At 42.7% G+C, this 26,070-nt stretch overlaps 1 protein-coding gene across 1 annotated transcript; it reads right to left on the bottom strand.

The window, feature by feature from the left end:
- Positions 1-3,123: 3,123 nt before the first annotated feature.
- On the bottom strand, positions 3,124-10,743 carry ACTC1 (actin alpha cardiac muscle 1). Its single transcript, XM_077464778.1, has 7 exons — positions 10,581-10,743; positions 8,345-8,489; positions 7,147-7,471; positions 5,931-6,092; positions 4,853-5,044; positions 3,790-3,971; positions 3,124-3,406 (listed from the first exon to the last, which is right to left on the bottom strand). Exons 2-7 carry the CDS (start codon positions 8,471-8,473, stop codon positions 3,263-3,265), a joined length of 1,134 nt encoding a protein of 377 aa, XP_077320904.1. The 5' UTR covers positions 8,474-8,489; positions 10,581-10,743; the 3' UTR covers positions 3,124-3,262.
- Positions 10,744-26,070: the final 15,327 nt, after the last annotated feature.

Raw genomic sequence — 26,070 nt, 5'->3', positions numbered from 1 at the left:
ATTGCCAGGACTAGAGATCCCAGAATGGAACTAGGTCCTTACTTCTGATTGGGCAAACGAAAAACCTGAAGGCCTATAGCAGAGAGGGATGTGTATATAACCTAAGACTGCCCATGACCTTAGTCTTTTTCTGCCTAGTGTCCTACTCCTCTAGGGGGCGATGTAACCCTATGATTCTGAATAATGAAGGCTGTGCCTGTCAATGAAAGAATGAGAAATACAATTATGCAAACCAAAGTATTCTATCGTATAGGGAAGAATGGGGCTTAAGGCTTAAGTTGTTTTAAAACCATTTTCCTATATTTTTTTTTACTGCTTAAAATCCCTGATGGTCTATCTCCCTAACTGGATTACTACATGCACCAAAAGCATGTGACACAGTCCTCTAGCTACAACAAGAGGTCAACAGTAACCTGGCAGATGTGAATCAGCGGCCCACAAAGACCTTCACAGTACATCATATCAAGGGGGCGATTGTAATATCCTCTTAATTCATATGCATTAGCTTAAAGTCTTAGCTACATCAGAACAGAAGGCCAGCCAGCTGTATTGTGAAGGTTAGAGAGTGTGTCCTCTTGTATGCTTTCGTACATTTGTTTCGTTTGACTTGCATATCTACAGTAAATATTAAATATGTTGAGAATGTACGATGCACACGTCAGTGTGTCAACTGGTTGTTTTCTGGTGGTACTTTGCTACTTATAATATTATATGACTTGTGTTATTTTCTACAGATATATGATACCACTTTCTAATATTACAAGTTTACAATATAGGTTTTCATTTAGTAATATTTCTAAGGAGTATGAACATGATTCCTTGGAAATACTTAAAGTAATCTATGTGTAGACTGTGTACCATTTTGGATGTACTTCGGAGAACCAAATGCCTTGAAGAGCAGCTGTTGCAAACAGGACATATGCCCCCATATTACTAAAGTGGCAATGTTATTGTTATATGATGACTGGGTGACTCTACTAGCTGCACCTATTGCTGTGGTTATTATAGCTCCTCTTTATAGAGAAACCATATTTTCTGTGTGTATCTGCACTTTTAATTGCTTCTTATAGGCAGGGATAAATCAAGTGGTCATTCTGCTCCCAATAGCATATGTACAGTAGTTTTGTAAAAGAATGTAGTAAGAAAAAAAACTCTTCTCTCCGTCAAGATTCAAGACTAAAGATGACCAGTGATCATACATTTTATAATCTTATCAACTGATAGTGAATCAAAAAATACCATCTACAGTGTTATCCACCAAGTGTTAATAATACAAAAACAAAATTAAATTGTAAACTGCCTCTTATGCAGTTATGTGCTCCCACACCACCAGACTAATATTAATATGTAGATAGTGCGGCACAACATGTACATGTCAACAAAAATTTGATAAAAAACATGCATACTGGAATTTTTTCACCAAACCACCTCTTGGTATGTATATTGAGGTGATTTGGTAAAAAATTTCAATTGCCCAAAGTATTTATTTTATAGTATTTTTATTGACAATATACATATTACTGCGCAGCACTATCTACATATTACAGTCTTTATATACAGTCATCTTTTAGATTTTACCAAACCTATACAATGTGATGGCCTGTCCACGCAAGTTATTCTATTTGCATGCAGTTAAGTAGGCTCTTGCACTCAGTTGTTGGTAGAACTAAAAGGAGACTGTACAATCAGATAGTAAGGTGTATGGCCTACTTCAGAATCCTGCACAAATTGGTAATGCAATAGTGCACTGCATAAAAAACACTTCTGAAATGGCACTGTTCTATTAGGCGGTACAGTTGACATGTATATGGTACAGGGGCGGACTGTTTTTTTTTTTTACATCTGTCTCTGAAATGTCCCTTACCGACATCCTTTTGGTCTAAAAATCCTGAGATTATAGCTGCCCCACCTCTCCAGTACCTTCTCAGCCAATAGAAACATGTCTGTGTATACATGTCTGTGTATACATGTATGTGTATACTGTGTGTGTGTACCGTGTGGCCCCATAATCTCAGATTGCCTGGGGGCCCCATAATCTCCTATTGCCCGGGGGCCCCATGAGTTGTCAGTCCACCCCTAATATGGTAAGATATTGTACACAAAATCCTGCCATTTCTGGGTGTTGATTTCTTGAAACCAAGGTCACCACATGTCAAAACATATAAAAACTGGTTGAAAAACATGTTTTTAATTAATGCATTTTTAAACATAAGCATATCAAGACCTCATTCCAAAACCATCAGGTTTTTAAGTAGCGCCATTTGATTTTAGGTTGAAACCATTAAGTAATGGCTGGGGCCTGCCATTGCTGACCTCATTAAATAAAAATTTGACTGGGCGGTGTGGACCCACTTGCTTTTTTTGTCATCTAAGGCATGAGCCTAAAACAAGTACAAATTTTAGTAAAGTCAGAATAGCCATACGTCTTTAAATGAATACTTGTTGTGCATCATTGACTTCAAGAACTGAAGGTACACTATCAGTGAGGCAACTAGAATTTTCATAAGCTGTGTTTGGCATTGATAGCTTAAAACCTCTCTTCTGATAGGATCCTTTATACAGCCAACAAGAACATGTCTCTTGGAAGCAATGAGTTTTCTAGTGTAATAAAAATGGGTTAGGATACACGAGCATTCATAACCATGCAATTCAAATTTCTGAACACCTCTTATGAGTTGTTCTTTTGATTACTACTGATAATATTTCTTGCTGTTACCAGAATTTAAGAAACTTTTTTCATATAGTATTACAATAATTCATTGATCATTATTAAGGCATATGTAAAGATTTGGCTAATTGGTACTACTGTGGAAAAACAGTGAAAGACAAGGTTTGTGGTTGCTTTATGTATGCAATATTCTAATAAATAGTGCTCAGTCATGGGTATTGCTCTCAGTATATTGCCTTCTAATTACAATCAATGTAATGGGGAACTAGCATACCTATTTTGTTTTTCTGCATGCATGGACCCAAAACGCAACAGCGGTCCAGCCCTCAGCTGCACTAATTTGCTTATATTTTTCCCAAGAAACTGTCAGACAACAAAGCCAAGCCTTCAGAAGATGGTTCCTTTTATTTTGCAATAAAACATCCCAGTCAGAAAATAAGACAGGCAAACGCTGCTGAACTTAATAACGGCACTTGTTTTATTTATAAAGTAATAAATATGATGGAGTGTAAAACTGTACAGTGGCTGCCCATGTATTCTTTGTCTTGAGTCGGAGGTACTGTGTACATTTGAACGAAGGAGAATGTGAACGGTTTAGAAGCACTTCCTGTGCACAATGGAGGGTCCAGCCTCATCATACTCTTGTTTGCTGATCCACATCTGCTGGAAGGTGGACAGAGAAGCCAGAATGGAGCCACCAATCCATACAGAGTATTTACGCTCAGGTGGGGCAATGATCTATGTAAAAAAGAACAGAAGGGGATGAGTAAAGTATCTTTAATCAGAGTCACTGTGCAGCAACCCCTCTATAGATATAATAGTCTACCAGTTTGATCTTATAGATGTTATACATAAAATAGGTATGAGAACATCTATATGACTGAGACTGTGGTTCTCAGTTCATATAAACTAAAACTTAATTGATTAGCATGTAAAAGCCCTTATCATTCTTTAAACGTAAATTATACTTTTTTTCTTCCTTTTTTTAAAAAGAAGGTTTATTTTCTCTATTCAGAATGTATGGTTGTACATTACTGGTAATATAGGATGTTCTATGAGTCTGGGTCATTTGTTTTGGCATTGTAATATTGTAAACTACTCAGTTTATATTGAAAGCTTACCTTGATCTTCATTGTGCTGGGGGCCAGGGCAGTGATTTCCTTCTGCATTCTGTCAGCAATACCAGGGTACATGGTGGTACCACCAGACAGGACGTTGTTGGCGTACAGGTCCTTGCGGATATCAATGTCGCACTTCATAATGCTGTTGTATGTGGTCTCATGAATACCAGCAGACTCCATACCTGGTAATTGCAAGTAAAAGGATTATGATTTGTGTGCAAATAGTGGTGATTGTGAAGAACAGGTGCTGATAATGTACTGTGCTGTGCTGGATTAACAAATGCTGCCAAATGGACAGCAACTGCCTACATAACTTAACAGGTGTCAGGGCCTGAAAATTATAAAAGGGTCTTTGTTGAAGTCACAGCTTGTGTTGGCTGTGGAGAATGGTATGAAAGTTCTTTTATGTGCCTCAAACGTTAATCAGCACTTAACTAGACAGGATTTAAAATAGAGCAATGCAGCAACCATCATGCTATGCGGCTTATAATTTCTTAGGTAAGATCAGGAGAATTGTGAGGTCACAGTGCCTATAGTTGTGTGATGTAAAGCATTATCGGTGGTGGGGCTTATATTCTGAATCAATTGAAAACTTTAGTTTAAAATGCTTTCTCCTGACCTTTCATATTCCTCTTTGCAAGGGTTTAATACTGGGTCTCCATATATATCAGCTAATAAGATAAATAAGTCTTAACATGGCATCTTATTTTTTTGAAACCATAGAATGAAGGAGTATTGGGTTTATTGTTGATATTGGATAGTAATGGCTGAAGTGTCGATAACAATGAGATGCACCTAATCAGGCAAATACTTCATATTTATGGGCAATGTGTACAAATATCCTTTTGGCAACCAATCTCAGAAAAACAATTGGATGTCAGTTTGTATACAAATAGCTGATTGCCGTCATTGCTATGAGACTAGACTATGGAATGATTGTCTACATAAACCTGTACACTCAACCTATGTGCTGTTGTGCACCGACTGTTTAGTAGGCAGATCTTCCAAACACCTCTTGTGTCTGTGAGCAGATCAGTGGTTAGATTCTAGTTGCATAGCTTACCAATGAAGGAAGGCTGGAAGAGGGTCTCAGGGCAACGGAAACGCTCATTGCCAATGGTGATGACCTGGCCGTCGGGAAGTTCATAGCTCTTCTCCAGGGAAGAGGAAGAGGCAGCAGTTGCCATCTCATTCTCAAAGTCCAGAGCCACATAGCACAGCTTCTCCTTGATGTCACGGACAATTTCACGTTCAGCTGTAGATGGGAAAAATATAAAGTTATTAAATGAGAGTTTTGATATGAAGAAAACATTTACAGTAACCATTACTAGGGCATTTAGACTATAGGCACACGTATGCATTTTAAAGTAATGAGTTCAACAAAAATCCTGTTTACTACATCTGAGGTGAGGTTTCCAGCAAAGCACATATTTCTAAGGCATAAACCGTAAACCAAGTGTAAAATGTATCTTAAACACGCAGCTCTGCAACCACAGCGCTTGAAAATGCAGAAATTAGGTTGTAGCCTGAAATTTCTTTAAACCTCAGTGCAAATCCCCCCTGCTTAAATGTATTGGCAGTGCATACTTATATGGGTTTCGTTTGATTAATTACAAAAAGGGGATGTACAGTAACACAAAAACCCATTAGATGCATCTCTTATTAGTCTAAAATTACCAAGCCTAATGAAAGATAAAGTTTGATTGGCTGCTTTAAGTTAATGGTAGTAAGGGTAATGCATATTTTTTTATATGCAATGTTCATAAATGAACATCAGCCTTCTTTATGTAATTTGAAATATAAGTAAGCCAATTCTGCATTCATAAGGCAAGAACATCTTGGCTTTGCCCTAGGTTGTCATGAGTTTGACTGGTATGTAATATGAGATTTGTGTAGTAGTTACATAATGCTTCAAATCTCAAGATATACATTGCATGTGTATCACACAGCCATGCTAGTCTTCTGACTGAAGCTACTGTAAGTTAATGTGCTGTAGGCACTAAAAATGTAATTAAAGATTCCAGTTCTGTGTGACATTGCTTCTGTACTGCCATGAAGCTGGCTCTAAGGATAAAACCTTTGAGATTTTGGGCCCTAAAGGAAATACATTCTTAGAAGCCAAAAGATGACAGAAAACTTGCCTGTGGTCACAAAAGAGTAGCCACGCTCAGTCAGGATTTTCATGAGGTAATCTGTGAGGTCCCTGCCAGCCAGATCAAGACGCATGATGGCATGGGGCAGAGCATACCCTTCATAGATGGGGACATTGTGTGTGACACCATCACCGGAGTCCAGAACGATACCTGGGAATCACAAACAAAAGTAAATAGATGAAGTAAAATCGGACAGATTTCTAGAGTAAATGTCTGTGTACTGTGGGTCAATCACTATGAACAGCGTAAATAGAAATTCAGCACATAAGCTGCTGCAAAATCTGTTGTATGTTTGCAAGTCCAGAGTAGGTACAGGGACAGCTACCTGGCAAAGGTGGGGGATAGTAGGAAGTACTAAGCGACGCTATAGGGCATTAAAAAATGTATAATTCCTCAAAATACAAAGCCACCTGATCACATAGGGCAAAATATTTTACTGCAGTGAACAGAAAATGGCAACGAACAAGGCTGCCGACAAATTGCTTGCAAGAGAGATTATGACACTTGCAGTTGTATTCCTCTTTCTCATCAGCCTACTATCTTTGGGGATCTACATAAAAACAGCAATAGAGAACTTAAAAGCAATTACTGCTACTTCTCGCTTCTGTTTGTAACAGATGTTTCTACCCCTGTGTTCAATGCAAGGCAGCATGGGGTCACATCGCTTCACTCCCCCTTCTCTGTGAAGTGCTATTTTGGTAAATATATGCCATGATTTCTGTACCGCAAAACAGGCTGGATTCAGAGACGAGATGTCTGTGTCAACAGTGTAGGAAGATTAAGCCTTCCATAGCATTCTGCTTGCACTTGCAATGAATTAATTTGACTTTTGTACATTACTAAGGGTTGGTTTGATAGAGAACAAAAACTGCCAATTTGTTGACATCATCAAGACTAAGGTTTTTCTGTAGCGTCTAGTTTATGATTCTGTACAAAGAGAAGTACTATGTGTTGGACTAAATTATTTAACACCTTAACGTTCAGCAGAAGAGATGCTTGGTATTTTTTTTTTTTAAATGTTGGAAAAGCATTTAGCATATCAAAGGAATATAAAAAAAAAAACTATAGCAAAGAGAAATTCGTATTAGCCATGGAGTCAACATGTTATGGGTATCTAGACACTTTTCTCAAATTTTATGTTGAAATGTTAGCTTAGTCTCATATTTTGTCTTTATTACACTATACGTTGCTTTTTAGTTCTCACCTGTGGTACGACCAGAGGCGTACAGGGACAGCACAGCCTGGATGGCAACATACATGGCTGGGACGTTAAAGGTCTCAAACATGATCTGGGTCATCTTCTCACGATTAGCCTTGGGGTTCAGGGGGGCTTCAGTGAGCAGGGTGGGGTGCTCCTCTGGGGCTACGCGGAGCTCATTGTAGAAGGTGTGATGCCAGATCTTCTCCATGTCATCCCAGTTGGTGATGATACCATGCTCAATGGGGTATTTCAGAGTCAGGATACCTCTCTTGCTCTGAGCCTCATCACCTACATAGGAGTCCTTCTGACCCATACCAACCATGACTCCCTAAAGTAGGAAAAATGGAAGACTAAAGTTAAAAAACACTGGCGCTTACAAAACACAGAACATATTGTTACAGTATGTTGATAATAGTACATATTTGATATTTAGAAGTCTGTGTCACAGTGCGTTTATAACTTCAGATTAAAGAAGCTTTGACCTACAACTCAAGGTGACAGGATCATTACTCAGCTGGCATTATTTTAATTTGACCCTTTAAGCTGCCCAGCTGCCTATGACCCAAGTGCCAATGGACCCAGTAAATTCCCTGTGGGGAACTTGGCAGGGCAGCAGTAACTGATACTAATGGGCTGTTGGCAAAGCTTAATTATAATATGCTTAGCTTCCCCTCATGAGCATTTGGATGTTAGAAATGCTCCCGCTGTTATTTCAGCTATGGCAGCGCCATTCAAAGTGTGCCAGCGTTAACTGTATAACAAGGAAAATTTCACCCAGCACACAGTACGGTAGGAGAATATAAGCAGGCTCAAAGCTGCCTATTAATAACTGGCTCGTCTTATCACTGAACCTTGCAGGACAGGGCCTGTGCACTTGCTATTTTTATCTTCCAGTAGTAGAAAAACAAGGAAAGATTAACAGCTACAGATACAGAGGCTTGTTGCAAACAATCTGAATTATTTAACTATTGTAGCCTCATTGGCCTAGAGAGTGGTCTATGCAACTATATTTATACTTTGAGAGATTAGTAGAAAAGCCTTGATACTATGTTAATTTATTTTTGGTGATTGTATGCCTTTTAGACCCTAAATTTTGCTTTTAAAAACCCCTTAAATACAATTTCAAGGTAGGCTAGTTCTCCCTATCACTATCTGGTATGCCGTTCAAATATTTTAAGTATAGTGAGAAAAGGTTGCGTACCTGATGACGAGGGCGACCAACGATTGAGGGGAACACAGCACGAGGAGCATCATCCCCGGCGAACCCAGCCTTTACCAGCCCTGAGCCGTTGTCGCATACCAAGGCGGTAGTCTCCTCATCGTCGCACATGTTGGCAGGTTAAGTTCTGTAAATAGGTGAAAATAGAAAAGACTTAGAAAAGACTCAGAACTGACTTTTTACATGCACACAGCCCAAGCGCTGCTAACAAAAGTAGTACATATATTTAAACACAGAACTAGAGTTTACATTATATTTTGTATAAATTTATATTCTATCAGTTAAAATGTGGCAATGTACTGGCACATAGGAGACAATTACAGTTGCCATCAATAATGAGCCATAGCAACTAATTGTCTACCATATACTAGAACATTGCAGCACTATGCCCTCACTAAATAACACAATTTACAAATATACTGTATATTTTAAACTAAATAACTCAATGTACACAAATATTTTATGTCTACTTTGTTCTACATGGTTGATTAGCAATAAAAGGATCCACATTACAACATTAAATCACAGCTATACTGCACAGATCATCCTTAAAGCGTATCTAAAGCTAAAAAAGTTATTTCTGTGGCTTTGGATCGGGTATGGGATAGTTATAATCCCCCTTTTTTCCCATTGCAGAGATTCCCTTTCATTTCCTGTTTTGGGGACACAGCAAGAAGTGAAACATCTTCAAAGTGAGGGAATAAGGCGAAATCCTGTTAGTTGTCACCACTAGATTTCTTCTCTGCTTCTGTTCTGGTTACAGCTTTACATTTTTTATTTGACATGGCCTTCTATCTCAGTGTCAAAGTCCCTAAGTTATCTGGATAAATAGTGAAGGTAGGGGGGACACAAACAATAAAAACTTGACAGCGGTAATAACTATTCCGTAAAGTATTAAAAACGGAGCAAAAAAGTTTTGACTAGGGTTAGGTTATACTCCAAGGTGCAACCGTTGCTCAGCCTGGGTTTTTTTTTAAATAAAATTATCCATTTTAAATTTATCTAACTTGTCATATCAGGTGCCATTGTAATCTAAAACTTTTTTTTCCTCTAAAATCAAAAAAAAAAAAAAAAAAAGGTTTTGCACAAAGTAAGAAATCTGCTTGAATTCAAATCAAACGATTGGTAAAATAAATATATCAAATGTGCTTTAGCAGCCCCTCCTGTCCTTGTAATCCTAGATCCTCATGTCAAGGAGCAGCTGTCTTCCACACACCAACCCTCACTGTCCTTCCCTTCTCCAGTCCGGACATACTCATCCACACAACATTCCTATGATCCTCAAGCTTGTTAACCTCTTCCATGCAGTAAGTAACAGCATGAAGGAGCCGAAAAGTTTAATGTGATTTGCTTTTTACAATAGCTGAACTAGGGGTTAAATCTTATGATTTTAACCATTAAAAATAAGAAGGGAAATTTGGGCAGACTATGAAAAGTTTTGGGTATTTTGAGGTCATCTACTTTCAATTTCAATAGGGCTAATGCTACATACATGTAAATAAAGCAGTACTCCAAAGACATGCTGGTAGGTTAATTGGCCCCTGTCTAAATAGGCTTTAGTATGTGTATGTATGAGTTAGACTCTCCTTGAAAGCATGGACCAATCTGATTGTACAATATATAATGTAAAGCACTGAATAAGTTGTCCGTGCTAAATAACTATAAATACGTATCATTAAAAAAAAGGAAGTAGTTATTCCTCAATGAATCCTATCCCCTTTTATTACTCTTATTACTATTATATATATTATTATTTATTATATATTGCTATAGTTTATTAACTAAATAGTGTCCCACTGACAATGTCCCACTTTAGTGGTATAACAAAAAAAAAAAAAATCTATATGTGACAGCTGCAGATTGCTTTCATTGCATAATTTAGAAGAAGAACGGCAAGTAGCACTGATCCCAGAATGCACTGCACCAATATCCTCTAACCAATTAAAATCTGTTTAAGACTAAAATGTAAGTTTCCTTGAATACGTTCAGCCTTTGCTGTCGGGTAATCCTGCTCTGTTCAGACTTTTAAATGTAAACCAGTTTTCTTGTATTGAACTAAAAAAAAAAAAAAAAAAAAAAAAAAAAAAAGAAGAAGTTTGTTTCAAAATAATTCCAAAAAAAATCCGAGCTTGACTTGATTGTCCCAGTAGTCTAAGTGTTGAAATCCATCTGACGGGAAGACGCAACAAGCCACCTATAGGTCCCTGCTGGTACTCACCTGGTCAGCACAAGAGAGCTGGCTGCTGTGATTGAAATTGGCTGGGTGCTGCCTTGGGGACTGAGTTGTCAATTTATACTCTGCCTGAAGATGTAGAGTCAGTAGGGAGCTCCACAGGGAAAGGCAGGCGGCCTCTCCTTATTTGGTAGCTTCTGGGCCATTGAGTAGCAAAGAAGCCATTAATGGAGTAGGTGAGGGGGAGGGCAGGGTCCGTGGACCCCATAGCCCATGTATGGAATGGGTGGAGGTGGGGAGAGCACTACGAGGGATCGCCAAATAGGGATTCCCAAAAAAGCATGTCTGCTATGCAGGGTGACAAAAAAAAAAGCAGCACAATGAAAGAAATAGTACAGAATCAGAGACTGCTTAGGGAGCAGACAGGTGCAACACAATTGCAAAGGGAGGGGTAGTGAGTAAGGGATCAAGTCACCAGGGAGCTGCAGACCAGGGTGATTTGTGCTCTGTTTAATGAGACCTTGGACAGCAGCTTAATTTGCCGGTGACTTATACATTAATAATGGAATAAGAAGGCTGTTAAGTAGTACAGAGAGAACATTGAGCATTTCAGAACACAAAGTATTTCACACATTTCTTGAGCCCTTGCCAGAAAGTTGTAATAAACAGGCTAGCAGAGGTGAGACATTAGGTCCATAATATATTGCTATTGTAATCCTCTTAATACTTCTGGGGCCTACAGTCAAAGAAAGGTGTTAAAACCCCTTATTTCTAGCATATCCACATCATGTCTCATTGCCATGCTTAAAAAAAAAAAAAAAAAGTACAGTAAAAGTCATAAAAAAAAGTTATAGCCACAAAAGGGTTAAACAAGTACACGTTCATTGAAAAGCTTGCACTCTGACAGGTTTGAAGTTTTCGGAGGATATCATATATGGAAATAGCTGTTCTTTGGCAGAACAAGGTTAAAGTTTTGCCCTGGGACAAGCAGTGATGCCAACATGTTATGAGTGGAAATCCCCTGCTCTTCTCTTTCAAGGAGATATGCAATTTTTGATTCAGTTCAGCATTCCTCGCTAAATATGTGCTTATACCCTCCTGCCTCCTGGTATGTTATGATGCCAGTTTGCTTTCAGTCTGCATTGCTGTTCATTGTACTGTATGTATTCATACAGTTTTACAAGTCTTTTCTGTTTTTTATTATGTGTAATGGTCTGTTGCAGTTTTGTATCTGATTAGTCAGCGGAGCGTTTCCAACAAAAATAGCTAAAATGAGAACTCATTTTCCTTTGTTATCAAAGTGGTTCTAAAGCCGGAATATTTTTTACCTTATTGCATTCCCTACATTAAAGCTGAACTCCGGGCAAAACTATTTTTCCTATGTAGTGGGGCTGTGCCCACACTGCACAGGTCAACTGCTCATTTAGTCTAGGGGTGAGCAGAAAGCTTCTACTCTCCTGTTCCTTCAATCCTTTGGAAATGGTGCTCCCCCACAGTCCAGCAGTAGAGTGGACTGTTCCTGGTATATGGAGCCTGCTCTGGATGTGATGACGTCAGCAACAGTCCACTATTCAAGACCACTGGAGCATGGGGGTGCTGGACCGGTCTTGTGCTGGTAGGACTGGAGGATGTGGTAAGTATATCTCCGCTTTCCTCTCCCTTAGAAAAGAATGAGCAGTTAACCCATAGTGTGGGCACAGTCCCACCACAGGGAAAACAAACATTTTTTTCCTGGAGTTCAGGTTTAACGCAAAAAATATTTAGATGGTAATATTTCCCCCTCACTCCCCTTATTCTTACCTGGGCCCTCACTCAATCCAGCCCTGTGGCCATCTGTAGAGGCCCTCTCCAGTCCCAGAGGCTTTTCTGAGGCAGCGGGAGCCATTGGCTCCTGCTGCTGTCAGTTAAATCCTGCGATGAAAGTGGAGCCCACAGGTGTGCTAGAATAGGAAGCAGCTTTCTATAGTGGAAGACTGAGACGAGGAGCCAGGAGCGCCAGAGGAAGTCCCCAGAGAGGAAGATCGGGCCCCTCTGTGCAATTCTATTGTTCAGAGCAGATAAGCATGTTTGTTTTTTGTTTTTTTTATTTAACTTTACAATTACGTTAAAGCTGAAAAAAATTGTATTGCTCAATTGCCACAAAGGACATACATTCACTTTGTGTGCACCAGAAGCCTTTGAAAAGCCAGATATTACCTTGTAGTGTAGGAGAGGTCTAGAAGGCCCCACCCACTACAGGGTGCCTGCAGAAAACTACAGTAGGGGGTGGAGATGAGACCAGTCACCCTGCACAAGAAGAAAGAGCAACAGAGACCGGTCTTTATTACAGGAAGCTCCTGCACAGAGACAAAGTTTCACACTGGATTACTACACAGTGCACACCACGATTCAACGAACAATACACATGACTCTTGTATTTGGACAATTTTTGCTTATCCCGTATTTCCCAGCTTTAGGTGATGATACTCGGTATTCCTGCAGTCCCAGCTTTAGACCCCTTTCAAACTGGGGCACGGGCCGCGCTAGCAGTAAAGCTCTGCTAGTTTTAGTCGCCCTGCTAGTGGCAGAAAGGGTTAAAAGCGCCTGTGTTGCGGTGTTCATTTCAATGGGCAGGGGCGGTTTAGGAGTGGTGTATACACTACTCCCGCACCAAAGATGCTGCTTGCATGACTTTCTATTCCTGCAAGTGCACCATCCCAGTGTGAAAGTACTCAGGCTTTCACACTGGGGAGGCATGAGAGGGCATTCTTCAGCCACTTTACAGGTGCTATTTTAGCACTAAAAATGCCTGAAAAATGCCTTAAATGTCCAAGGGGTCTCAATTATGTCATGCCAGGTCAGGGTGGACATCTTGCTGGAGGTAGTGGATTCATTCTAAGGCCGCGTACACACGCGCGGACTGTTCGCCCAACTTTGTCCGCTGAACAGTGTTTGGGCGGACAGTCCGCTCGTGTGTGGGCTTTCAGCAGACAGTTTCAGCGGACAGTTTGACGAACAAGGTTTTACGGAATTTCCGAAAAACTGTCCGCTGAAACCTTGTTTCAGCGAACAGTCCGCCCGTGTGTAGGCTTGTTCGTCAAACTAAGTTCCGCGCATGCTCAGAAAGGATTTACACGCCGAAAGTTATAATGCAGTGTATAGGACGTCGTATTTTTCGTCCCGTCGTACGTGCCGTTCACGTCATCGCGCACGGTTTCAGCAAACTGTTCGTTCGTCGTGTGTGGCCATGTCCGTCCATGCTAATTTTGAGCGGACTGTTTGCCGAAACTGTTGGACGGACAAAGTTGGGCGAACAAAGTTGGGCGAACAAAGTTGGGCGAACAAAGTTGGGCGAACAAAGTTGGGCGAACAAAGTTGGGCGAACAAAGTTGGGCGAACAAAGTTGGGCGAACAGTCCGCGCGTGTGTACGCGGCCTAAGCATTAACCCAAACGTCCAAACATCTTTATATTGGTAGTGTTGGACCCAAGAAACGAGCAGTAGCTAAGGGTTGGCTACAAAGAGTGATGCGATATCCACCACAGAAATTTCCCAGCAAGATGGAAATCCATGTGACTGATTAAACTTAACAATTCTCTCACTGCGTTTGCAGTGGAAAAGAAAAATCACAGCAGTTGGGTAAATATTAGGAGACATCATATAGATGGACAGATTTCTAATCAGTTGTTGAAGTCAGTGAAATAGTTTGTCTGTATGGCCAGCTTTCGGGATGCCAAAGATGGGCAGGTTTCTTGCCGAGATAGGGGGCCGATGACAGATCCACTGATTTTCTTAATCAGCACACAGAAAGGATCTGCCGAATACCTGGCATTGTGCAGAGTTAAAAAAAGAAGTTGTCTGGACTTTTGCATCTAATTTCCACCATGTTGGAAAGTATGTAATACATTGTAATGTAGCTTAGAAGCAGTTATTTTGTATCTAAACCAAAGAACAAAAATTGATAGTATTGCATCGTAGCGGTTCTTAGATGTGATAGCTTCATTTGTTTTCTTTTTTCACACCGTTTTCCCTTTGTTTAAACCTGGTAGTTCTGACAATAACACTTCCTGTCCTATGGTGACAACCGTACTGCGCAGAGTTGTCACCCCAGGAAAGGGACTACATTAAGGTGACCAGATTTTTTAAATGAAATCCGGGGACATTTTTTTTATACTAGTAATGGCAGCAATTAGCGACACACTGCCCGTCACCGCCACCACCAGCCTCACAGCCTGTCAAGTCTTACTCTCTCCGGACCCCGGCTACTACTGGGTGGGGAGCGAAAGATGATCACTCCACCAGGGAGGGCAAGGAGATGGGCAGGTGGCTGGCTGGGACTTGAGCCAAGGCAGAAAAACATGTGAGCAGGAGCGAAACAGGGATGCACCCGAAACTGAAGAAATATTCTCTCTGCTCCGACCAGGGCATGATCAGAAAGGGGCACAGATAATGAAAAAAATACACCCCCACCCCCTAAGCTACTAGGAGCGGCAGAGGGGGATGTAATTCAGATTTTTGTTTTTTAATTCTGCACTGACTGTCCTTGAAATTGCCCCAGCCCCTGTTCAAATCCTATCCGGGGACAAAACTGGAGACAGACCTCGTTCGGGGACAGTGTCCTCAATCCGGGGACAAAACCAGGGACAGACCTGGTTCGGGGACAGTGTCCTCAATCCGGGGACAAAACCAGGGACAGACCTGGGTCGGGGACAGTGTCCTCAATCCGGGGACAAAACCAGGGACAGACTTGGTTCGGGGACAGTGTCCTCAATCCGGGGACAAAACCAGGGACAGTGTCCTCAATCCGGGGACAAAACCAGGGACAGACTTGGTTCGGGGACAGTGTCCTCAATCCGGGGATGGTCCCCATAGACCAGGGATGTCTGGTCACCCTAGACCAGTGTTTCTTAACTCCAGTCCTCAAGGCACCCCAACAGGTAATATTTTCAGGATTTCCCTCACATGAAACGGCTGTGGTAATTACTAAGGCAGTGAAACCGATCAATTCACCTGTGCAAAATAATGGGAAGCTTGAAAACATGACCTGTTGGGGGAGCCTTGAGGACTGGAGTTGAGAAACACTGCCCTAGACTACATAAAACTATGTTGGGACCACATAACACTTCCCTTGTTTCTCCATAACAGGGGGATTGGTTTGTAGTCCATAGAGATAGCAGGAAACGATACTAACTAGGAGTGCCGAGGCAGAAGTTTATCAGCCCAAAAGATTTCTGGCTGGATGAACAGCTCATTTTTTTGCCGAGTGGATATTATAAAACATTTTCATTGGCATTTTAAACAGATCAAAAGGGAGTAAATACACTTTAACTCTACATGTCATGCTTGTATCTCTCGCTCCTTTGGATTGTTTGCAAGTATCTGCCCAAATATGGCTACCTGCAAACGAATACAAGCAGCCTGTTATTGCACAAACTATTTGTGCCCCAGAATATTTACTGATTGGCTGATTTTTTTTTTGTGTGTGGAATTTCAGTTGCACAACTAAGCAAGCAATACCCTGTAATCCATCTCTATGTATAATACAGTGGCATACTTAGGGGTTAAATAAAATAGAAAAACAGGGTGCAGCTCCAGAATTGTGATCATCCCACAGCGTGCGGTTTTATATATATAGATCCAAGGTAGTTTTCATTTTTGTAGTAAAGCAGCCAAAGTGGAACCTTTTGCTGCTAATAAGGGCCTGATTATGGTGAGCATTTAACTCTTCATGCACAAAGGTGATGGGCCTTTTTTTCTGTTTAACCACTTGCTTACTGGGCACTTAAACACCCTTCCTGCCCAGACCAATTTTCAGCTTTCGGTGCTCTCACACTTTGAATGACAATTACTCAGTCATGCAACACTGTACCCAAATAATTTTTTTGTCCTTTTTTTCCCACAAATAGAGCTCTCTTTTGGTGGTATTTGATCACCTTTGGGGTTTTTATTTTTTGCGCTATGAAAAAAGACCGAAAAAAAAAAAAACGCATATTTCTTTTTCTGTAACAGAATTATGCAAATTATTAATTTTCTTCATAAATTTTGGCCACAATTTATACTGCTACATATCTTTGGTAAAAATAACCAAAATTAGTGGATATTATTTGGTCTTTGTGAAAGTTAGAGAGTCTACAAGCTGTGGTGCGAATCGCACAAAATTGATCACATCTGATGTACTGGTGGCCCATCTCATTTCTTGTGACCCGAACAAGTCAGGAAAGTACAAATACCCCCCAAATGACCCCTTTTTGGAAAGTGGACATTCCAAGGTATTTAGTAAGAGGCATGGTGAGCTTTTTGATGTTGTCATTTTTTTCCCACAATTCTTTGCAAAATTAAGATTTTTTTTTCTTTTTTTCCACAAAATTGTCATAGGTTATTTCTCTCACATGGCACGTGTATACCACAAATGACACCCCCCAAAAATTCTGCTACTTCTCTTGAGTATTACAATACCACATGTGTGGGACTTTTTCACAGCCTGGCCACATAGAGAGGCCCAACATGCAGGGAGCGCCATCACGTGTTCTAGGAGCATAAATTACACATCTAACTTGTTGACTACCTATTACACTTTTGAAGGCCCTGGAGCACCAGGACAATGACACGTGGCACTAATACGTGGCACTGATGACACGTGGCGATGACACGTGGCACTAATACGTGGCACCGATGACACGTGGCACTGATACGTGGCACCGACGACAAATGGCACTGACGACAAATGGCACTGATACGTGGCACTGATGACAAATGGCACCGATACGTGGCACTGATGACAAATGGCACTAATATGTGGCACTGATGACAGATGGCACTATGTGGCACTGATGACAGATGGCACTATGTGGCACTGATGACATGGTACTGATGACAGATAGCAACGGGGGACAAATGGCACTGACAACAGGTGGCACTGGGGACAGATAGCACTAACAGGTGGCACTGGGGCGGATGGCACTGGGGGGGGATGGCCCTTTTTTTAACTTTTTTTTTTTACACTTATGGCCGCTGCAGCCGTTCATCTCTCCCCTCTCACACGCTGTCTGTGTGAGGAGGGAGAGCGGTGCTGAGAGATCTCATATGTTTACATATGAGATCATCTCACATTGGACACGCCGATCGCGCTGTAAACGGCCGCTGTGATTGGCCGTTTACAGCGATCTGTGTTTGCCTGTCTCCGGGGGACATGGTAAACACAGAACTTCCCCGATGTGCGCCTGCGGCGGCGCGCATTGCGGAAGTAAACACGAGGACGTCCAGGGATGGCCTCCCGGACGAAAGCGCCTGCTCTACGGCCGTCATTCGGCTATAGGGCGGGCGCGAGGTGGTTAATAAAAATTACCTTCTGAGGTTCATCTCACAAGCTGCCTTAGGGTTTATTCATATATAAACATGATGCGTTGAGGCACATTGCACTAGGCAGTTTATTCATTTTAAGGGACTGTAAATAGACAATGTTTCAAACTGCAGCATGCCGCAAACCACAGGCCATTACCGTCTGTGCATTGTGATTACGGTTGCCACTTTTTCTTCCAGCCAAACCCAAAACACTTTAGCGGTGCACAGTGAAAGATTTTTTGTTTTAGTACACTATAGGATTTTAACAGACCTAGGACACCTTTGGGCACTCCAAAGAGAATAGTAATGTGGAGCACAAAGTGCCCCCTCATCCTGTCAAGCCCTGTTCTGAGCCACATTCCTGTCTGAATATTGTGTCCGGGTTTCAGGTGGACTGAAACCCAGACACACGATTCAAAACCTGGACTGTCTGGGTAAATCCCGGACATGTGGCAACCCTAGTTGTCATACTCTATAGACTTTACTTTATAAACAAGGGGCCAGTTTACTGTCCTTCGGAAATTTAGAGGGGCCAGACTGTGGTCAGTGGGAGTAGAAAATGTCCCAGTGTCAATGGAAGTAAACAATGCCACATCTTTAGAGGGAGGAATAATGCCCCATAATTGGTGTCAGTGGGAGGAACAGTGCCCCATTGTTGGTGTCAGCAGCAGGAATTATGCACTTATTGGTGTTAGCAGAAGGAATAGTGCCCCATCATTGGTGTCAGTGGGAGGAATAGTGCCCCATTGTCTCAGTGGCAGGAATTATGCCCTCATTGGTGTTAGTGGGAGGAATAGTGCCCCATCATTGGTGTCAGTAGGGGAAATAACAGCTTCCAACTGTCCCTGATTTGAAACAAAGACCCTCTGTCCCTCTTTCCTCCTCATTTATCCCTCATGATGGTCTAATCTATACAGTTGTGTCTAAAAACACACCATTTATCTTTCAACAAGGGTTTCACAATGCTAAACCTTTCATCCAATGTATAAATTGCTGCATTTTTACATTTCAAAAGCTAGTATAAAAGAATAATGGTAAAAAAAAAAACAAAAAAAAACAAAAAACAAACACACACTTGTGGGTTTAGCTTATGTATTTTTTTTGTAGAATTCTCCTTTAAGGGGGCGTGGCAGGGGTATGTGTCTAATGCCTAGATACTTTGGTTAATAGGTGTCCCTTGTTCGGATCTCAAAAAGTTGGGAGGTATGATCACACCACTCACGCCCGCCATGTCCACTCCACTTAGAATTAGTTGTTTGACAAGTGCGCGCGCGCACACACACACACACACACACACACACACACACCTGGACGGTGGCGTAGCTGGCCTGGCTTGCTCCTTAGCTGCTGTCCCCCTGGTCCTCATTCCGGTTTATGTGAGAGGCTCCCGCCTTAACCCCGGGTGAGACAACTCATCCTAGGCTACTGTCTAATCCCATCATAGAAGCTGGGTCAAGTCTGTGAGCTTATTTTCATAAATAGTGCATCTTACTCCTGATGATTGACTATATGCCATGAAATGCATAGTGTTTCCAATTAAGTGTGCCAAGACAAGCTCGCCCAATTATGAATTTCAACAGCATTATCTACCGTTTACATATTCATCATGTGAATTATGTCTATATGATCTGTATTTTGTATTGATTTATCCTGTATTGATTGTACCAATTATGTCCAGTGATTAACTGTATTCAATACATCATGATATATTTGGTATGTTAATCTTTTATGGTTAGATTATATTACTACTCATTAACACATTATGCTCCTAATAATCATGCACTACCTTTTGGGATTGGCACATCAAATTTATTTATAGTTATGCCGTGTACACAAGACCGGACTTTCCGGCAGACTAGGTCCGGACGGTCTTCCCGACGGACTTTCGATGGAGTTACGATGGACTTCCGAATGAACAGACTTGCCCACACACGGACTAAAGTCCGTTCATATTGAAAGTGATGAGTTACGACGGTACTAGAAAAGGAAGTCAATCTCGCTGCTTTTAGCGGCGAAATTGACACCTTGTGAGCCCCGTTGTGGGAGCCGGCTCTTGGTATGGATGTTAAGGGTGTTAAAGGGAACCCCCTACGCCGAAAAACGGCGTGGGGGTCCCCCCAAAGCCCATGCCAGACCCTTATCCAAGCACGCAGCCCGGCCGGTCAGGAAAAGGGGTGGGGACGAGCGATATATAATGCTATATTATCATACATAATGACATGCCTCATGCAAAGTCCCAGCTCTATTTCTAATTTTTCCTTACCATGTATATAGGTAAGCCTTTGTTATATTAAAGGTTGTAACAGGTCACATTTGCTTTTTAGTAAGTATGAGTGGGGGGGAAGGGTGCCCATCATTGGTATCAGTCGGCGAAATAATGCCCCATTATTGAGCCCGTGCCAAGAATAGTGATGGATGAACTTCCGGCGGGATGTTTCGTGAACGCGACCGACCCCATTCACTTTAATGGCAGGCGAACCTTAAAAATCTCCAGGTTATATTTTCAGCCACAAAATACTTACTAGCTGTGCACACATAGTCCCACAACATGGACACTGATGTAACAGAAGTATTAAGTGAATCTGGGATCGACAACGACAAGCATTCTTTTTTATCTGAAATTTTGACAATTCAGGAGCACATGAAGGCCATGGGGGAGAGTCAAGGTCAGACCAGGCTATGAAGGGGGTGCAAGAGATGATCAGTGCCACAGTCACGGCAGTGCAGTCCTGTGCCAGTGTCCCAGTGTGCCAACCTGTGCTTGAGCCCCTCCCTCTGCCCGGCCCCTACTCCCACCTATGCAGGGCTCCACTGCGGTGGTCTGGAGGTGCCAGTCCAGTGCTGATCCTCAGCCATGGTGCTGGCACTGGCTGCTGATTGGCTTCTCCGCTGCCATCTCCCTCACTGTCTGAAACCAGCACCACGATAGAGAGCGAGCACTGACACCAGCACCACGATAGAGAGCGAGCACTGACACCAGCACCACGAGAGCGAGCACTGACACCAGCACCGAGAGAGCGAGCACTGACACCAGCACCGAGAGAGCGAGCACTGACACCAGCACCGAGAGAGCGAGCACCGACACCAGCACCGAGAGAGCGAGCACCGACACCAGCACCGAGAGAGCGAGCACCGACACCAGCACCGAGAGAGCGAGCACCGACACCAGCACCGAGAGAGCGAGCACCGACACCAGCACCGAGAGAGCGAGCACCGACACCAGCACCGAGAGAGCGAGCACCGACACCAGCACCGAGAGAGCGAGCACCGACACCAGCACCGAGAGAGCGAGCACTGACACCAGCACCGAGAGAGCGAGCACTGACACCAGCACCGAGAGAGCGAGCACTGACACCAGCACCGAGAGAGCGAGCACTGACACCAGCACCGAGAGAGCGAGCACTGACACCAGCACCGAGAGAGCGAGCACTGACCAGCACCGAGAGAGCGAACACTGACACCAGCACCGAGAGAGCGAGCACCGACACCAGCACCGAGAGAGCGAGCACCGACACCAGCACCGAGAGAGCGAGCACCGACACCAGCACCGAGAGAGCGAGCACCGACACCAGCACCGAGAGAGCGAGCACCGACACCAGCACCGAGAGAGCGAGCACCGACACCAGCACCGAGAGAGCGAGCACCGACACCAGCACCGAGAGAGCGAGCACCGACACCAGCACCGAGAGAGCGAGCACCGACACCAGCACCGAGAGAGCGAGCACCGACACCAGCACCGAGAGAGCGAGCACCGACACCAGCACCGAGAGAGCGAGCACCGACACCAGCACCGAGAGAGCGAGCACCGAGATAGAGAGCACCGACACCAGCACCGAGATAGAGAGCACCGACACCAGCACCGAGATAGAGAGCACCGACACCAGCACCGAGATAGAGAGCACCGACACCAGCACCGAGATAGAGAGCACCGACACCAGCACCGAGATAGAGAGCACTGACACCAGCACCGAGATAGAGAGCACTGACACCAGCACCGAGATAGAGAGCACTGACACCAGCACCGAGATAGAGAGCACTGACAAAGTCTCTAGAGAAATGCAGTATATGTGGAAGAAGGTATATAACACCCCGCTTCAATCTGTCCTTTTGGGGTGCCACTGGTCTATCATACCAGTTATAATACGTTTTTCTAATTGCGTTTGTCACTCTTTGTAGTATCGCTGCAGAACCGCTCAGCAGTCACAATGCTGCACAGTGGAAATGCACTATACTATGCTTTCTATATTTGAAAGTATTTTGTATGTGTATTACACCCCTATATGCTGCACACCAAATAGTACACCTATACCTGTCCTTAAAAGGACCTTTGTGGACCTAATAGTAGCTAGCTAGTAGCTAGTGAATTGCAGACTGTCCCTGCTCCAACCACCAAACTGTCCCTACACTGAGAAACGACCGCTGCAGAATCGGTCAGCAGCAGTGCATTATAATATGCTTTCTATATTTGAAAGAAAGTATATTATAAGTGTATTACAACCCTATATACTGTACACCTATACCAGTCCTTAAAAGGACTTTTGTGGACCTAATAGTAATAGCTAGTGATTAGACTGACTGTCCCTGCTCCACACAGCGTACTGCCAAGCCATCTCTATCCAAGAATAATCCCGTTTTTCATGTCCCTAGGATTAATAGTGCATACATTTTCATTTGATATCAGCATTGTAACAATGAATTATTGGCCTTTAGTGTGCCACATCCCAAATTCAACATATTTAAATAATATCTAAAGCGGTCAAGACCCCTAGAAATGGTGGGATTTTTTATGGCACCACTAAAGAGTATAATTAAAAAATATAACGTTTATTACAATTTTTTTTTTTTTTTTTAAAGAGACAATTTTTATGTCTGTCATTTAAAAAAAAGACATTTTATACTGTAATAAACTTTATATATTATTTTTTAATTATACTCTTTGGTTATACCATAAAAATCACCATTTCTGTGGGTCTTGACCCTTTAAGAGTTATAACAATACAAATTCTTGTTGACCTACCAATATAATCTGACTTGAATAATCTACTTTCGTGTTGTAAATTTTTGCTGGCCATCTCTTCCACAACTTCCTTGGTTCTCTGCATGCTTTGCAGCTTCTCCCCTAGACATGTGTATTAGTTTCTGTCCAAATATAAATTTAGACAAATGTTTGGTTATTTGGTTATTTCCTTGAAATTAGTTTTCCAAATTTTTTTCCAAATTTTTCGGAACGATTTAAATTCAGATTGGTCGAAAACATTATCGACCAATTTGAATTCTGTGTTAAGAATAGCTGGTTGTTAAGGAGCGGGCCAGGAAGCCGGCCATCACATCCTTAACCAATGACTCCTCAGCTGTCAGCGGGCTTCCCCAATGAGAGCTGAAATGTAAACAAAAGACTGCTGGCAATAGGAAAATCCCAAAAACAAAAAAAACAAAAACAAAAAAAAAAACAAAAACAAACACACAGCATGCGATTTTCCGCCCCCCACCAATTGGATGTGGGTTCCCTCCCAAAATCCATGCTAGATCCTTATTTGAGCATGCAGGTCAGGAATGGGGGGGGGGGGGGGAGGGGGAATGAACCATGCCAAGCCCCCTCAAAATGAAGGGGGATTTGGGAAAAGGGCCTCTTCCCCAGAATCCTTGATTGTGGGTGTGGCGGTCTGTGGGCAGGGGACTTGTCAGAATCCCCAGATCCCGCCCCCCCCATGTAAATGAGTATGGAGTACATAGCTTTACCCATTCACCCAAAAAAAGTGAAAAAAAAAAAGTCCCCCAAAGTCCATCCTCAATCACGCTTCCCGCCACACCCCAAAAAAAATAAAAAATCTCCAGCCTCGTCAAAAGCTCCCTGCCAACTGCCTGCTCCTCTGACATTTCCTAAATAGGCAAGGGGCGGAGTCAACCGACGACATCAGCGGGTGACCCGGCCCCTTGTAACGTCACTGACCGGGGCATGCTGGGTCAGTGACGTCACAAAGGGCGGGCTCGCCTGCTAACATCAGATGACTCCACCCCTTACATGCCTGTTCAACAGAAGTCTAACGTCTGGCTTCTGTTGAACAGTCATGCTGAAAAACCAGCATTCAATATCAACACTTGCAGTCAATGGCTGCAAGTGCTGATCTGTGTATTCTGAAGAGTGGAGTCCCTTGCCCCCCGTCAGAATACAATAGTTTAGTGGGAGAGATCCCTGCATCAACATTGTTTTGTGGATGCGGGGGATCTGTCCGTTTTTTTTTTCAATTAACCCCTGGGGGAAAAAAAACTGAATGTGTACACCCTGCCTTAGGTTGTAGTCATGTGTAAATTAGTTTGCAAACTGAATATTTTACTTTCCAGACCGCTCCCTGTTATATTAATAGGTGGTCTCTGCCCCCTCCTCTATGTGTGCCTCCATCATAGCAATCATAGCTGTCCGCTGCTCCTCTTCTATGTGTGCCCCCATCATAGCTGTTCTCTCCTCTTTGTGTGCCTCCATAATAGAAAGTTGTACTCTAAGGGGCACAAGTGTGGGCATGCTCCCAAGCTGCACTGTGTGCATCCACAGACACAGTGTGGCTCATCCCTCACAGGATTTGACTAACAGCAGCAACCAATGGCTCCCACTGCTTTCAGTGAAGCCTGTGAGAGCAGAAAGAGGAGAGACAAGCTGCAGACAGGCAGATAGGACTCAGATAAGTGTTTGGGGCAGGGGGGATAAACAGCTAGTGGAAACTTTTTTTTTTTTTTTTTTTTTAACATTAAAGCAGTTGTACGGTGTTTTTTTTAACATTTACCTACAGGTAAGCCTATAATAAGGCTTACCTGTAGGTAAAAAAAATAAAAAAATCTCCTAAACCTGTATAGTTTAGGAGATATTTCCCTGCTGAAAGCCGGTGTCCTATAACATAGTGTCCTCCATCGGATAGTGTCCGCTGTGTACTGCACATGCGCAGTACACAGGACACACAGATTCCAAAAATATCCGAAGATGAACGGCGCCTGAGCCATGAGTCCAGGTTATAGCCCCACCATCCAAGTGGACAGAGTTAGAACAAAAAGAGCCGAGCGCAGCGAGGCCGTGCCCGAAGTGTGGAGAGAGAAGCGAGCCCGTGAGGGACCCTCAAATATTTGCAGCCCCATGTCCACTTGGATGGTGGGGCTAGCACCTCGACTCACGGCGCCATTCATCTTCAGAGATTTTCTGAATCTCCTTCTGCTCCGTACTGTGCAAGGGCTGCGCCTGGACGGACGATATATGGTAGAACACCGGCAGACACTGGACCCTGCTAGAAAGAAATCTCCTGCGTGCATGCTCGGAAGTGACCATATCGTGGCTCCGGCCACTCAGTGCCGGAGCTGCGATACCCAGAAGACATGCCAAGGGAACATGTCAGCTCCCTCGGCGTGGATCGGTTGAGATGTCGGGGCCTCGTTCTAAGGTATTTCATAATGAGCTAGTATGTGGTGCATACTAGCTCATTACGCCTTTTGCCTTACAGGTCTGGGGAAAAAAAATGTCAGTGGGTTTACTCCCGCTTTAATTTATACAATTCAAAACCTTTTGCCTTTATAACCACTTCAAAGGGCTAGTCTTCTGAATGTAATATAATAACTGAGCTGACCATCCTTTTTAAGTGGACATCATTTTGAGCCGACGGGTCCATCCTCGGTGTAATTGCTCTCAGACTTTGAAAGTGAGATCCCTGCACCCAAGATCGTAGATTAGAATTGCTAGTGCAGCTTTTATGAGGAAAGGGAAGGGGAGGCTGAAACCTTACTGGAGAAGAGAGGCACTACAGTGTGTCTGCACAGAGATACTGGCTTGATTTACTAAAACTGCAGAGTTCAAAATCTGGTGCAGCTGTGCATGGTAGCCAATTGGCTTCCAGTTTTTTTTTGTCAAAGCTTAATTGAACAAGCTGAAGTTAGAAGCCGATTGGCTACTATAAAGAGCTGCACCCAATTTTGAACTCCAGTTTTAGTAAATCAACCCCATTGAGGCAGATTTACAAAATATTAATTTCAATTATCCAATTATGGATATAAATATTGACAGGGAGAAGGGGGAGTAAGGAAGAAAAATAAAAAAAGGAATAAAAGAACCTTCACATAAAAAGATCTCAGAAAAAATGTGGGTTCAATTGGACTTTTTAGGCATAAAGAAAGTTGTGAACACAACCAGTATATTCAAAAAGAATTATTTCTATTTATTAAAAAAAAAAAAAGAAAGA

The sequence above is a fragment of the Lithobates pipiens genome, unplaced genomic scaffold (assembly GCF_037356315.1).
Source record: "Lithobates pipiens isolate NorthernLeopardFrog02 unplaced genomic scaffold, aLitPip1_a1.2 Scaffold_30, whole genome shotgun sequence".
Classification (NCBI taxonomy): domain Eukaryota; kingdom Metazoa; phylum Chordata; class Amphibia; order Anura; family Ranidae; genus Lithobates; species Lithobates pipiens.
This window is presented reverse-complemented; position numbering and strand designations above follow the sequence as displayed.

Excerpts from the sequence above, each read along its gene's own strand:
- ACTC1 (XM_077464778.1), bottom strand. The coding sequence starts at position 8,473 with ATGTGCGACGATGAGGAGACTACCGCCTTGGTATGCGACAACGGCTCA. Across the intron at positions 5,045-5,930 it reads CTACTCTTTTGTGACCACAG|CTGAACGTGAAATTGTCCGT; the intron begins GCAAGTTTTCTG and ends TCCCATCTACAG. Across the intron at positions 3,407-3,789 it reads CCAGCACAATGAAGATCAAG|ATCATTGCCCCACCTGAGCG; the intron begins GTAAGCTTTCAA and ends TTTTTTACATAG.